The sequence below is a fragment of the Narcine bancroftii genome, chromosome 1 (assembly GCF_036971445.1).
Source record: "Narcine bancroftii isolate sNarBan1 chromosome 1, sNarBan1.hap1, whole genome shotgun sequence".
NCBI lineage: Eukaryota > Metazoa > Chordata > Chondrichthyes > Torpediniformes > Narcinidae > Narcine > Narcine bancroftii.
Window position 1 is genome coordinate 318,561,854 of NC_091469.1, and position 14,674 is coordinate 318,576,527.

At 41.7% G+C, this 14,674-nt stretch overlaps 1 protein-coding gene across 4 annotated transcripts in view; it reads right to left on the reverse strand.

The window, feature by feature from the left end:
• Positions 1–14,674, reverse strand: part of LOC138747481 (collagen alpha-6(VI) chain-like) — a 141,000-nt gene that overhangs the window by 104,198 nt on the left and 22,128 nt on the right. For all 4 annotated transcript variants that reach the window (XM_069906747.1, XM_069906755.1, XM_069906738.1 and 1 more), the window contains exon 4: positions 8,468–8,823. In XM_069906747.1, the coding sequence (XP_069762848.1) occupies positions 8,468–8,823 (356 nt within the window). The remainder of the gene's footprint in view (positions 1–8,467; positions 8,824–14,674) is intronic.

Below are 14,674 nucleotides of genomic sequence, written 5' to 3' on the forward strand. Positions count from 1 at the left end.
GCTCTCTGAAGCTTTGATCATATATCCATGAGTTCCAAAAGGATTTCATAGAAATAACTAGTCATTAGTAATGTTCATCTCTAGATTCTGGACTGGTCCCAGTGGTATGCAGTGTATCTACTCAAAAGAAAAATGCAGAGAGAAAATAAGAATGGGAGTGTGCTAACAGGGTGCCTGGAAAATCAAAACGTGGCTGAACATTGTGATAAACCAAGGGAGCAGGGTGGTGATGTGCAGGCAGTGGAGCCAGCTTACATCTTTACTGACTGAAGTTTTGTTCTGACCTCTGGACTTCCTTGTGTGGACTTTGAACATTCTTCCTTTGATTACAGGGGTCCCACTCCACCTCCCATCCCCAATAATCCACTATGCTCCCGCATCCCAAAGACTTGCTGGTTGGTCGGTCAATAAGCAACCGTAAACTTCCTCAATTGCAGGCGAGAGGGTTTGGGGGATACTTACGAACCATGTCTGAGAGAATAAAAGTGGGGTCAATGGGAGTGCTTTCAGAGATGGTGTAGACACAGTGTGTGAAGCACTCACCTTCCATGAGGTGAGGAAATATGAAGAGTGTATATGAGCTGAACATGACTTTAAGGAAGAGAAATTGTTTATGGCATATTGAATTGAGAGTTTCTTAAAGTGTAATCATGGTCAGTGGATAAGAGATAAAATATTAGCATGAACAGAGGACTATAAAAGAGGCCTGAAAATGGGACGGTGCGGTTGGCATAGCAGTTAGCGCAACACCTTTACAGCGGCAGTGATCAGGACTTGGGTTCAAACCTTACACTGTCTGTAAGGAGTTTGTATTGTTACAGACCCCAAGGACTCCAAAACACAGCAGCAATAGAAATTCACCAAAACAAATGGTTACTTAAACAAAAGTTGCTTTTAATTTTCTTGATACATAAAAGCAGGATCAAATTTTAACTTATTACCATAAAACTTAACCCCTTTCTAATTCCAAGTTCACGTGTATGTAATGTGTATATGTTCAGGAAAGTTCTTTGATTCACAGTCCAATCTCACTTCTCACTCCTCCAAGTTTACCGGTATCAGGCAATTCTTATACTGTGCACAGAATTTAACATCTATGAATTTTCATCAGGCTCCAGTGCTTAAAGGTAACTGGTTACTGCTCAGGAAGGTTCTTATTGGTTTCAGAGAGAGATTTGTTCCTCGTTGGACAAATACAAACTGATTTCCTCCAATCAGCCACTTCAGCGTCTTGCTTAGAAAACTTGCCCCATCGTGGGTTTTCCAAATGATAACCTCTTCTTCCAGGTCACCACAGATTTCCTCTTGTTTCCCTTATTTCACTCTAGCCAGCCATTTCCTCCTGTAAGGATTACAACAGGCTGAACTCAGAACTCACAACCTGCCTTCAAAATGGGGTTTTCAACAAGCCAGCCAGCTTGCCAAGTTGCAGCCTCCAATAGCCGCTGCAGAACTCCAACTGAATTCTCTCTCTCTCTCTCTCTCTCTCTCTCTCTCTCTCTCTCTCTCTCTCTCTCTCTCTCTCTGCCTCCAAAACCACGTGACCTTCTTAGAACAGCAAAGTGCAACCAGACAGATTGCGGCACCAGAATCAGTTTCTTGAGCCCGTTCATCTGTTGCCTTCAAAACAATAATCCATTTACTCCACAGCATCAGTCCAATTAACACCTACTTGTGAAGTCTCCATAGGGATTCTTCAAAGTTTCAGTCAAGTTACTGTGGACATGACGCCTCCTCATGCATAGCTCTTGCATTTTAAATGAGATCTCTTTTGTGAAGTGTTTATGTTTGCTTGTGGTGATTACACTAAACCCCACCACAATCCACCTCTTTGAAAAAAATATTTATATATGATATAAAATATAATATAACCCATCACAGTACGTTCTCCCCGTGTCTGTGTTTGCTTTCCCTGGAGGCTCCGGTTTCCTCCAACCCTTTGAAACATACCAGGGGTGTATTTTGGTGGCTCGAACTCATGGGCCAAAGTGGGCTGTTACCATGTTGTATGTCTACATTTTTTAAAGTTTAAAAAACCCAAAAAGTAGCATTTAATACGTTACCTTCACATTGCCATGGTGTTGTTGATGGGATAGAATCAAGATCATGCTGGGTTTTGGCTAATTATCATCCAGTAACTTAGATAAAAGGACAACCGTAACATGTTGAAATTTACTTATACAGGACCGGAAACAGTGAGGCTGATATAAAGAAAGCCTGTAGACATCTTTAGGGTGTGGACAAGAAGATAACAAAGGCACTGTGATAACGGGATATGTGAAGTCATTCATTTCTGCTTTGAAGATCAGAAATCAGAATAAAGAGGTTTCCAAAGGAGAGAAAGTGGTAAATGTTTGAGGATTTGAGTTATGCTGCCTCTTCAAAGGGCTTCGATGACCCAGCCCCACGTATACTTTATGGTCTCTGTACCTCAGGGAGAGTGTAATGTGGAAACAAGATTTATTCCTGGGACAAAGCTAAAAGGGGAGATCAAATCAAAATAGGCAGGAGATTTGAAGATTGAGAGATGATCCTATTGGGTGCAATGAGACTTCGACACAGTGGAAACGAATAGGTGCTTTTCTCCAGTTGCAAACCTAAAGGATAATGAGGGGATAAAATCTTGGGAGGAGGCACTTATTCAAGAAGACCATTTTTCTTTCAGTGATTCAGAATTCATTCATGTAGAGATAGAGGTGAAATGTTATCAAGCAAGGCAGAAAGATTTTTCAAATCTGAAGGGAATCCGGGAATCCGGGCAATGGGAGCAGGGAAGTAAATTTCAGACAGTGTATCATCTATGACCTTAGTTAATGGTGGAGATACCTCAAGGGCCCAGCAGTGTTTGGTCCTGATGAAGATCTTCCTCTCAAAACATTAACTTTGTTTCCACAGCTGATGCTTAACCACTGAGTGTTTCCAGCATATTCAGATTTCCATCATCCATGGTTTACTCCAGCTTCTATTGCTTAGGTTTTACATCAAGGATCTGGATGATAATCTGGTAAATTGGATCAGCAAGTTTGCAGATGACACTAAGATTGGAGGCATTGTGGACAGCGAAGAAAATTTTCAAGGCTTGCAGAGGGATCTGGACCAGCTGTAAAAATGGGCATATGGAATTTAATTCAGAAAAGTGTGAGGTGTTGGATTTTGGATGGACAAACCAAGAAAGGACATACACGGTGAATGATAGGGAACTGAGGAGTTCGGTGGGACAGAGAGATCTGGGAATACAGATACATAATTCCCTGAAAGTGCCGTCACAGGTGGATAGGAAAGCTTTTGGAATATTGGCTTTTATAAATCAAAATATTGAGTAGAAGAGTTGGATGTTATGGTAAAGCTGTATAAGACATTGGTGAGACCAAATTTGGAGTATTGTGTGCAGTTCTGGTCACCTAACTACAGGAAAGATACCAATAAGATAGAAAGAGTGCAGATAAGATATACTAGGATGTTGCCTGGAATTGAGCTACAGGGAAAGGTTAAACTGGTTAGGATTTTATTCCCTGGAATATAGAAGAATGTGGGAAGATTTGAGAGAGATATTTAAAATTATAAAAGGGAAAGCTTTTCCACTGAGGGTAGGTAAGATACAAACCAGAGGACATGAATTAAGAGTGAAAGAGGAAAATTTTAACATATTTTAATATTTAAAATTAGACATACAACCCAATAACAGGCCATTTTGGCCCTACAAGTCCATTTCGCCCAATTTACACCCAATTAATCTACACCCCCAGCATGTTTTGAACAGTGGGAGGAAACCAGAAGCTCCTGAGGAAACCCATACAGACAAGGGGAGAATGTACAAACTACTTACAGACAGAGCAGGATTTGAACCCCTGTCCTGATCGCTGGCACTGTAAAGGCATTGCACTAATCTCTTCAGCATCCATGCCACCACTAACTGGGAACATTCTTCACAAAATGAATGGATGGGATAGTGGAACGATCTGCCAGCTGAAGTAATAAATGCTGGCTCAATTTAAGAAGAATTTGGACAGGTACATGGATGGGAAAAGTATGGAAGGCTATGGACTGGGTGCAGGTCAGTGGGACTTGGCAAAAAAAGGTTCACCACAGACTAGAGGGGCCAAAGGGGCCTGATTCTGTGCTGTAATGTCCTATAGTTCTATGGCTCTTATTTACATTCTTTGACAAATATGAATCATTCTTCTAAATTCAGGAGAAACATTGATCCCAGCAATGATGCGTGTGGAACACTGCTTCCAAAATCTCTGGCATTCGAATGATTTCCTGCAGAACTGTTTGCGTCATTGCCCTCACTCGGCCCCCTGAGAATGTGAGGTTTCATGCTCTTTGATTTCCCAAAATTGGTATCTTTGAAGATAGAAATGAAAGACTTAGATTATTTGCATATGTACATGATGCCTTTCAAGTTCATCAATAAATAAAGAAATGTTTTCCAGGAACCTTGTCCTATTTGTTTTTGTAACAGGAGAAGACCAAAACTTTTATTTTGCCATTATTTTTTACCAGTATCCTCCCAAAATGCATACTCCCAGGATGGGATCTGATTCCAATGGCATCACCTAAGACCTTGAAAATCTCTTTCTAGTGTGAGCTTAAAATAGGATGTCAAACTTTTGGGGAGATCATGCCTAATACACTTATTAACTTTGCATCTTTATTTAGATTCCAAAGATTTTGCATTGGCAATTGTGGCAGGTTATAGATAGGCTTTTGGTAGATAAATTGGGGCAGGTTTTTTTTTTAGTGTAGGTTGCATATAAACACTTTAAAACAAATTTTATTTAAAATACTGGAGCTCTGCTCATGCTAGACAGGCCAGCTCCGAGAACCTTTGCAAGAGCTCTGGAGAGTGCCCAAAAGACTTCACTAATGGATTGTTGTTTACAAAAAGGCAGCAGATAAAAGAACTTGCTGGAGCTGCATTCTGTCTGGAGGGGAACTTGCTGTTCTAAGAGGGTCATGTGGTTTTGCAAGCAGAGAGAATCAAACAGGCTTTCTCTCAGAGACAGATAATTCAGTTCTATAGTTTTACAGTCAACAGCAGCAGGACAAGCTGGCAAGCTTGTGGAAACCCCCATTTGGAAGACGGGTTGTGACTGCTTAGTTCAGCCTGGTCAAAGCCTTTGTGGTCCATGCAAGAGGAGAGGACTAGCTGCCCAATATTTCACTTGAAATAAACGAAACCAAAAGGAACTCTGTGGTGACCTGAAAGAAAGAGGTTATCATCTGGAGAACCCTGAGAGGGTAAGTTTCTTCAGCAAGACACTGACGAGGCTGATTGGAAGGAATATCTCTCTCTCTGAAAACTGACAAGAACCTTCCTGAGTGATAACCATTTGAGCAGCAAAGCCTGATGAACTTCATAAATGTTAAATTCTGCGCACAGTATAAGAATCACCTCCAACCAGTAAACTTGGAGAAATGAGAAATGAGATTGGACTGTGAATCAAAGAACTTTTCTGAACTTATATTACATAAAAGTGCACTTAGAATTAGAAGGGGGTTAAGTTAGGTTAGTTAAGTTAAATTAAAGTGTAATCCTGTTTTCATGTTTAAAGATAAATAAAAGCAACTTTTGGTTAAGTAACCATTTGTCTTGGTGAATATCTATTGCTGCTGGGTTTTGGGGCCTCTGGGCTCGTGACATAACCTACTTAAATTTTGATCCAGAAGCCAATCTTACAACCCTTATGTTTTGGACATGGTATCTCCCAAATTAATGCAAGTCAACAAATTCCTAAATGGAAGTCCAACTCCCCACTACTTATTCCTCACTGGAATATGGAAATACAAAGTTGTGCCCCCCTCACCCAGGAAAAGAAAACTTATAATCTTAGAAAGAAATAGGAAGTGTTTGTTAAAATATGGCAACCTTGTTTGAATCATAATGACTTAAAGATGTAATTAACGTTCCCAAAAAGGTTTAAATAATATACAGTACAACTCCGATTATCTGATTGAATTCTCCAAAATCCTCATTTATCCGAAAAAAATTAAAAATTTCGTATAAATGAGGATATCCAAAACAAATCAGAAATCTTCCTTTATTTCAAAATTTTCTTTGGAGCTGAACTGACCTCACAGGTTGGGGAAAAAAATTTCTCCTGACATGAAATTAGAACCACGATTGTCCTTGTTTGGGGTAACTCCCTCCCCTATCTCTTTCCATTTCTTCTTTACCTTCCTCTATTGACTTTTCTCTCCAATTCTCCCTCTCAAACTGAGGGTCGCTGTCTCCCAGCCACAAGTGGTCAGAAGAATCACTTGTCCTGGCATCATCAAGGAGAATGGGCTCCTGGGCAGGAGCGGGAACCTCGGGCAGTAGTGTACTTATTTTCTTTGTTTCTATCAGGCTCTCGTCAGGAGTGGAGACCTTGGGCAGCAGCAGGGATGTCAGGCAAGAATGGGGATGTCAGGCTCCCGGCAGGAGTGGGGTCCTTGGACAGCAGCGGGGACCTCATGAAAGAGCGGGGACGTCAGGCAGCAGTGGGGTCCTTGGGCAAGAGCGGGAACATTGGGCAGCAGCAGGAATGTCGGCCTCAGTGGGGAAGTGTCTGTGATCAGTGACGGTCGGCATTTTTTCGGTGAGAATTAAATATTATTTAATGTTTAAAAAGCCTTCCCTTGCTGTTTGTTGTTTAAACTCTGTTACAAGTGATTTGCTGTTGCTACTGGGCTGTTTCTAAAAATAAATGTCTAGTTCTCCAAAAAAAAAGTTTATCCGACACAGACCTGGTCCCAATCACTTCAGATAATTGGAGTTGCACTGTAGTTAGGTTAATAGTGCTGAATTCCTAATGATCAAGATATGGACTAATTAACGAAGGCATGGACAAACCACTTTTTTATGCTAGCAACCTGGGGGTGGGGGGAGGTGAGGTGAGATTTGGGCAATCACATGAGTCTCTGTAATTTTAAAATACTGTTTATATGATGTATGTAATAATGTTCTCTATGAGTCTTGGAAAAATTAAAATAAAATATTCAAAACAAATTTCAATATTCAGATGGAATTTAGAATAAGAGAGATGGACTTGGACAAAACTGGATCCCCATTGCAAGAGAGGATGTTCAGTGGTCACTTCATGCCACATTTTGGAATGGATTAGATGATGAAGGTTTTCATTAACCCAGCCAGGAGGTAATAGCCTTGGAGCAAAGAACAAACTACTGGACGAACTCAGCAGGTCAAGCAGAATCTGTAGGCAGACAGGATTTATCAACCCCCTGCATCAGCACAGAGAATGGAAAGCAAAGAGAGCCAGTACGAGGAGGAGAGGGTCACAGTTGACACAGGCACCAGTCGGTGACAGGTGGACTGAAAAGGGGTGAAGGATGATGGACACAGTGAGGGGGAGGGGTGGGTGTATTTGTGAGATGGAAAAGAAAGAGGAATAAAGGTTGAGGAGCCTTATTGGGGGGTTACGGGAAGATGACAACTACTGAAGGATGATATGCGGGAACGCAAAGCTTACCAGTGCTGTAAATGGAAAGGAAGGAATGTGGTAACAGGAACTGATAGGCGAGAGGTGAAGGATAGATGGAGGAAGAGTTCCTGTGGGTGAAATATGTGGATAGTAGGTGGATGGAATTAGGAATGGGAGGGGATGAAATGGGTGATTGGGGTTGCTAGAGGGATATAGTATGGGGAAGGAAAGGAAGAGAACATGAACACCCAGTGCAATCACAACACTTCAGGAAGTAACTCTTAATCCTAACATCCCAACTTTTCTCTACACCAAAACACCCCTCTCTCCCTCTCACACACACTCTTTCTCTCAAACACATATACAAACACACACACACTCCTCTCTCACACTCAAACACACAAGCTCTTTCTCTCCTCTCTCTCACACAGTCTCTCTGTCACACACACTCTCTCACCCATCCCTCTCACAGTCACACACACATTTTTATTCTATATTTCCTTCTTACATTCTAGCAGTAATTGTAGCAGTCACATACACCGTAGCAATAAATGTAAGCATATCAGGAATTTGGCAATCTTATCTGGGAAAGGAGGGAAACACGTATCAAGCGCAGGAATATTTCCTAGGGTATGCAAGAAATGATCATACGTCAATGTCATTGCTTGGACACCTAAATCTTGGAGTGAGTATGACTGCTGGTGAGTTTTAAAAACAAGCTGCCCCTTGTCTCACTTTCTATTAACCATGTAAGAGTTTCTACAGAAACGAATGAATGAAATTAATCAACGGCAACCCGAGGCCAGAGCTGCTCAGGCCAGCTGAGATATCTATGTCAATTCATTTTTCATAAGCAAAACCACCAGAGCTCTTTTACTACATTCTATAAAATAATCCAAGGTCACAGACCACACATGGATATCCAAAACAGCACAACATGTTGGCAAGACAGAAGGAACTCATCTATGTCTTAGAAAAACAATGTTTTTAGCAGGAATAAAAAAGCTTATACAATATATTATATGATGAAATATCATTACCTTTGCAGTTGCAGTTGATGTCTGAAATTTGTGAAGAAATGATTTCAATAATTCTGCATTCAAGTCAGTGCTGGCATCTGTTTGCATTTCCATCAGTTTGTCCAGAATTAATGGGTTGAATTCTTCAAATTCAGTTTCAAAGATAGATGAGCCATCGGTGCTTATTACATGATAGCCCACTCTGATATTTAGCTGGGATGCAGAAACACAGCTTATATTATGAATAGAAGTGATTTTCTGCAATATCTGTCTGAACTTTGCTTGTAGCTTTTGCTGACCCGTGAACATGCTCAGTGAGCCACCTCTTCTTTGGAAATCATACCCAACAGCAATGTCTATGGTGCATGCGGGATCCTCTATAAAGTGAACAAAAGAATTTTCAATGTATTTTAACACATTCTGTGCACTAGGTTTCAAATTAAATAATTGTATAAAATTGTGATATGGTGAAGAAATAAGAACTTTCTTACACTCTTCTTGCTCATGTTTCAAAATCAGAACCTTCTGGGTGGATTTAGGAAAGTTTCTCGAACAGATTACTGGTATTGTTATTCCACAACATCCAGATTTATTTTTATTGGGGAATATAGAAGGAACAAGACCTAAATTAAAGTGATAATTTTACCAAGTGAAATTTATTAAAATAGCATTAGCAAGGAAGTGTATAGCAGCAACTTGGAAATCAGATGCATATTTGGGCATGGAGAGATGGAAAACAGATATTCAAAGATATTTGGAGAAAATTAAATATAATTTAAGAAATAAAAATGTTACCTTCTTACAAATTTGGAGTCTGTATATGCAACTTTAGGGATAAATATGTAAAAATGTATTTCTGGCCTCTTAAGACGTGTAATAATCTTCTTCTCACAAAATAAATACTGTAAGATCCCAGTGTGGGACCCAATCCATTGTACAATTCAGAATAATATTATCTTTCGCTTTTTCTTTCTTCTTTTTTCTATAGTTTATTCCATATAACTATATATTATATCCATTTCTATTATTATGTTTTTTAATGGGAGTGGATACAAGAGGGAGGGGAGGGTTAAAACCACTAGGTAATCACTCTAATTTTGGATCTAATCAAATTTTCTGTAAAAGTATTCTCTTTGGCTTGGCTTCGCGAACGAAGATTTATGGAGGGGTAATGTCCATGTCAGCTGCAGGCTCGTTTTTGGCTGACAAGTCCAATGCGGGACAGGCAGACACGGTTGCAGCGATTGCAAGGGAAAATTGGTTGGTTGGGGTTGGGTGTTGGGTTTTTCCTCCTTTGTCTTTTGTCAGTGAGGTGGGCTCTGCAGGAGGTTGCTGCCCGCCGAACTGTGAAGCGCCAAGATGCACAGTTTGAGGCGATATCAGCCCACTGGCGGTGGTCAATGTGACAGGCACCAAGAGATTTCTTTCGGCAGTCCTTGTACCTCTTCTTTGGTGCACCTCTGTCTCGGTGGCCAGTGGAGAGCTCGCCATATAATACGATCTTGGGAAGGCGATGGTCCTCCATTCTGGAGATATGACCTACCCAGCACAGTTGGATATTCAGCAGCGTGGATTCGATGCTGTCGGTCTCTGCCATCTCGAGTGCTTCGATGTTGGTGATGAAGTCGCTCTAATGAATGTTGAGGGTGGAGCAGAGACAACGCTGGTGGAAGTGTTCTAGGAGCCGTAGGTGATGCCGCTAGAGGACCCATGATTCGGAGCCGAACAGGAGTGTGGGTATGACAACGGCTCTGTATACGCTAATCTTTGTGAGGTTTTTCAGTTGGTTGTTTTTCCAGACTCTTTTGTGTAGTCTTCCAAAGGTGCTATTTGCCGTGGCGAGTCTGTTGTCTATCTCGTTGTCGATCCTTGCATCCGATGAAATGGTGCAGCCGAGATAGGTAAACTGGTTGACCATTTTGAGTTCAGTGTGCCCGATGGAGATGTGGGGGGGCTGGTAGCCATGGTGGGGAGCTGGCTGATGGAGGACCTCCGTTTTCTTCAGGCTGACTTCCAGGCCAAACATTTTGGCAGTTTCCGCAAAACAGGACGTCAAGCGCTGAAGAGCTGGCTCTGAATGGGCAACTAAAGCGGTATCGTCTGCAAAGAGTAGTTCACGGATAAGTTGCTCTTGTGTCTAGGTGTGAGCTAGCAGGCGCCTCAGATTGATAATTAAAATATTCAAAAAAATTAGTCTGTGCATCAATTTAAGAGGCCAATTGCTTTCATCAGCCAGCATCATTGTGCAGACGATACTTCGACAATCCCAACCCAGGTAAGGATGGATAAGAGAAAAAACAAAGTTCAACGTGACTGTGGGGTGCAGCAGCCTTCTGGACCCAAAGATGAATTCTACAACTTCAGATCATTTGATTTCTTTGTCTGTATCAGGTCCTCCATCTGTTACGTTGGCTCAGATTGTTTGCTTTTCCTGGTCTTTCTTTCCCTAGAAGGACATTTCTAGCCTGACCTAACCCTAACCCTGATCAACAGTCCATGACTCCCATGTTGTTGCTGAGGTTATTTTGTCTTTGTTCTCACCCTGTAACTGCTCCCCTTAACTTATTGACCAGATAACCTTACAGTTTATCTCCATGATCATACTGATTTTATCCTATCACTACTTAACCCCCACCCCCTCCCCGCACCTTCCCTGCTCTTTTCTCTCCTTCCTAGAACAACTTTAAATGATAATTCTTTTTCCTCTTCCCAAAGTTGTGCTCTGACCTGTGGAATTTTCCCTGCATTCTCGTTATCCAGCATCCACAGTTTCTTAATCCAATTTTGTGTTAGAACATGGGTCATTTACATTTTGTGCCTTTGAAAGTGCAGTGAATACAGATTTGTTAAGTGTTGTCCAAAAACCAACTTTTTGTATATTTTGTTTAATATTCCATGCATGTAGTGTAATTATTCTAATATCAAAAAAGAACAAATTGATTACATATTGTTACGGAGTCCAGAGGACCGCAAAACCAGCAGCAATAGACATGCTCCACACACAAAAGGGTACTTAAACAAAAGTAGTTTTTAATTATATTTGAACAAGAAAACAGAATTAAACTTCAACTTATTACTATCAACTTACTTAACTGACTTAATACCCCTTCTAATTCTAAGCGCAGATGTGTGTAATGTGTATCTAAGCTGAGAAAAGTTCTTTGGTTCACAGTCCAATCTCGCTGGTTGTAGGCAATTCTTGTATTGTCCACAGAAGTTAGCATTAATAAAGTTAATAGTGTTTGGTGCTTAACAGGCAAATGGTTACCACTCAGAAGGGTTCTTGTTGGTCTTCAGAGAGAGATGCCTTTTTGTTCCAGGACATCCGCACCTAATTCTTGTTTAAACAATATTGGTGAGGAACCTTGCCCCTTCAGGGTTCTCCAGATGAACCTCCTTCTTTCAGATCACATTTTAGACAGCCAGTCTTCTCATTTGACTAGACAGTCTTCCAAAGGTTTGCCAGCTTTGTCCTTCTGGAACTGATTTCTGTCTCCTTTCTCTCTGTTTCACACCCTCCCTCTCTGAGAGCAAAACTGTTCTGTCTTCCTGTAAAAATTACATGTTCTCCCAGACAAGCTGTATGCTGCAACTTTATTGCTCTTTTTGCAAAAAGCACTCCGCAAAAGTCCTGCAAATATTGTGTTTTAAAATGTTTATGTGCAACCTGCTCCAATAATCCTTACCAAAACACTTCTAAATAGTCTGTCACAATACAAGATGGTTTCAACCCTCCCTCCCACCCAACCATCTCCCTCAAAAAAACAATATTCAAACATTTAAAAGTGTAAAAAGAAAAGGAGAAAGAAAGAGAGAAGGTTTGTGGATTGCAGAGTGAGAGTCGACATCCAGAACAAATCATCTGCACTAACATAAACATACAGACAAGGATCCCGCAGGACTAGAGGGAGAAGAAGGACATCACTACAAATTCAATCCCATTATTTGTGTGTATGGGCACCAAATTTGTAAGAACATAGAACGTAAATTATAGGTAATTTTTTTTCTAAAGGAATACAACTTTGAATTTCAGCTTACCACCTTGGAGAGTCAGAGATGTATCCGATTTCCAAGTTATTGGAATACTGTAGTGGATCATTACATGGTTTAATCTTACTGGCTCGGGAGGATCCGAGTGACATCACAATGTGATTATGTCATTTGGAACATGTGAAGTTTTCAGAAACTTGTGTGACTCTGAGTGAACAACTTTTATTAAACTTCGACTTGATTACTTCTAATAATTTTCTCCTTCATTTCTCACTGTGACACATTTACTACATTGGTGACCCTGATGGGCCTAAATGGATTTTGGACCCAAAGTGGACAATGCAGCGGTTTCGCTCAAGCTGCCTGTCTTTTAGACACTCAAGCTGAAGTTTGGATCAGGCAGGTGAGGTGCAGTTCCACAGTTGCAAGATCAAAGTGGACGCCACTAAGTAAGTACCCTCCCCAGGACACAGCCTGGATTTCCTTCAGGTCCCACCACCTCTCGGCAAGTATGAAGACCTAAAATCCCTCCGTCTCCTGATTTATGATCTCTCATGCTGCGAGCGAGCTGCACGGCTACTCCATATCAATGCCCTGGGAGACCACACCTCTTTGGAGTTGATGAATGACAGGTAGGCCCTGGCAGATGGCCAGAGGCCTTGCTTGTTCTTCAAGCAGTTGTTTTTAGAGCATATGCCAGAAGACATCCATCTCATGTTGACTGACGAGGACTTTGATAACTTTCGAACAGTGGCCACCCGTGCGGACATTCTGTGGTGTGTGAAACAGCAAGATGCAGACCCCACAAAAATTTGTGCTCTGTCACACCCAAAGGCCCAGGCTCCACGTGTACCGGAAATGAGGGCGCACATTACCCAGGACAAGCATGACTCCGTGACAACCACCTAGTGTTTTTGCTTCTGGAGCTTTCTGATGCTGATCCCGTTGCACTTTTTCATGGGAAACACCAAGGCCAGTCATCACTAATGGCTAAGGTGGATGGCCATCTTAACAGTCTATGCTACGTCTGGGACAAACTCTCCCAGTGCAAATTTCTAGTTGACACGGCGGTGGAGGTTAGTGTCTTTCCTCCTTCGGGCTTTAACTATGAGTACTAGGAGTGCGGGTCCAGTGTTCACTGCGGTGAATAACAGTTTGATTCATACGTAAGGCACATGGACTATACCCCTGAAATTCGGCGACAATAAGTTCACATGGAAGTTCATTCTTGCTGCTGTGTCTCAGCCATTTCTGAGTGCCGACTTCCTTAGAGCCCACACACTGATGGTGAACACAACACCCGCAGACAAATTGTCTGGTGGAACAGTTCCATAGGCACATGAAGGCTGCAATGATGGCCCGCTTCCAGGGATCTGATTGGGTGAACGAGCTGTCCTGGATCCTCCAGGGAATAAGAATAGCACCCAAGGAGGATTTCAATTCCTCATCAGCTGAGTTGACTTGTGGAGCCCCACTCATTGTTCCTGGGGAGTTTGTGCCTGCTGACAAAGTCTTAGGCAGACTGTGGGAGCGGATTGGAAATTGGCCCCATTCCCATGTCAAGGCATGGAACAATGACACCCTTCATCCCAAAGGAACTCCGGGACTGTGAGTGTGAGTTTGTGTTTGTGAATAGAGATGTATGTGGGCCACCCTTACAGAGGCTGTATGAGGGCCCCTTAAGAGTGCTACAAAACAATTGTACAATATGTACTGGACATGGGGGGGGGGTCATCCAGAGACATTTACGATTGACTGACTAAAGCCTGCTCATTTTGACCTTGATCGGCCCTCGCCACGACCCCCGAAGTGAAGACACAGATGACTACCCAAGAGCAGTGGACAGTAATGGCACCAAAGGTTTAGCCTCCTATCGTCGGTTCTGGGAGTGGGCATGTAGCGGCTCACTGGAGGCTTAATAGAACCAGCTCAAGAGGTTCTGAATGTCATCATTTGGAATGTGTGGGGTTTTAAAAGTCTGCACATGATTGTTTGAGTTAACTACTTTTACTGAACTTCCACATGACTGCGTCTGATCATTTTCTTGCTCTTCATTTAGCACTGTGACACAAGTGCTGCAATACATTTTCTTGCTACCACTAATGCTAATTTAACAAATTTCAGTTGATATATTGATAGTTTCAATGTTGAACTTGCACCTTCAATATTCCTGAATAAAAATAAATCAGGACTTTGTGGAAAAGCAATTTCTATAACTCGATCCAAAAAAAATTACAT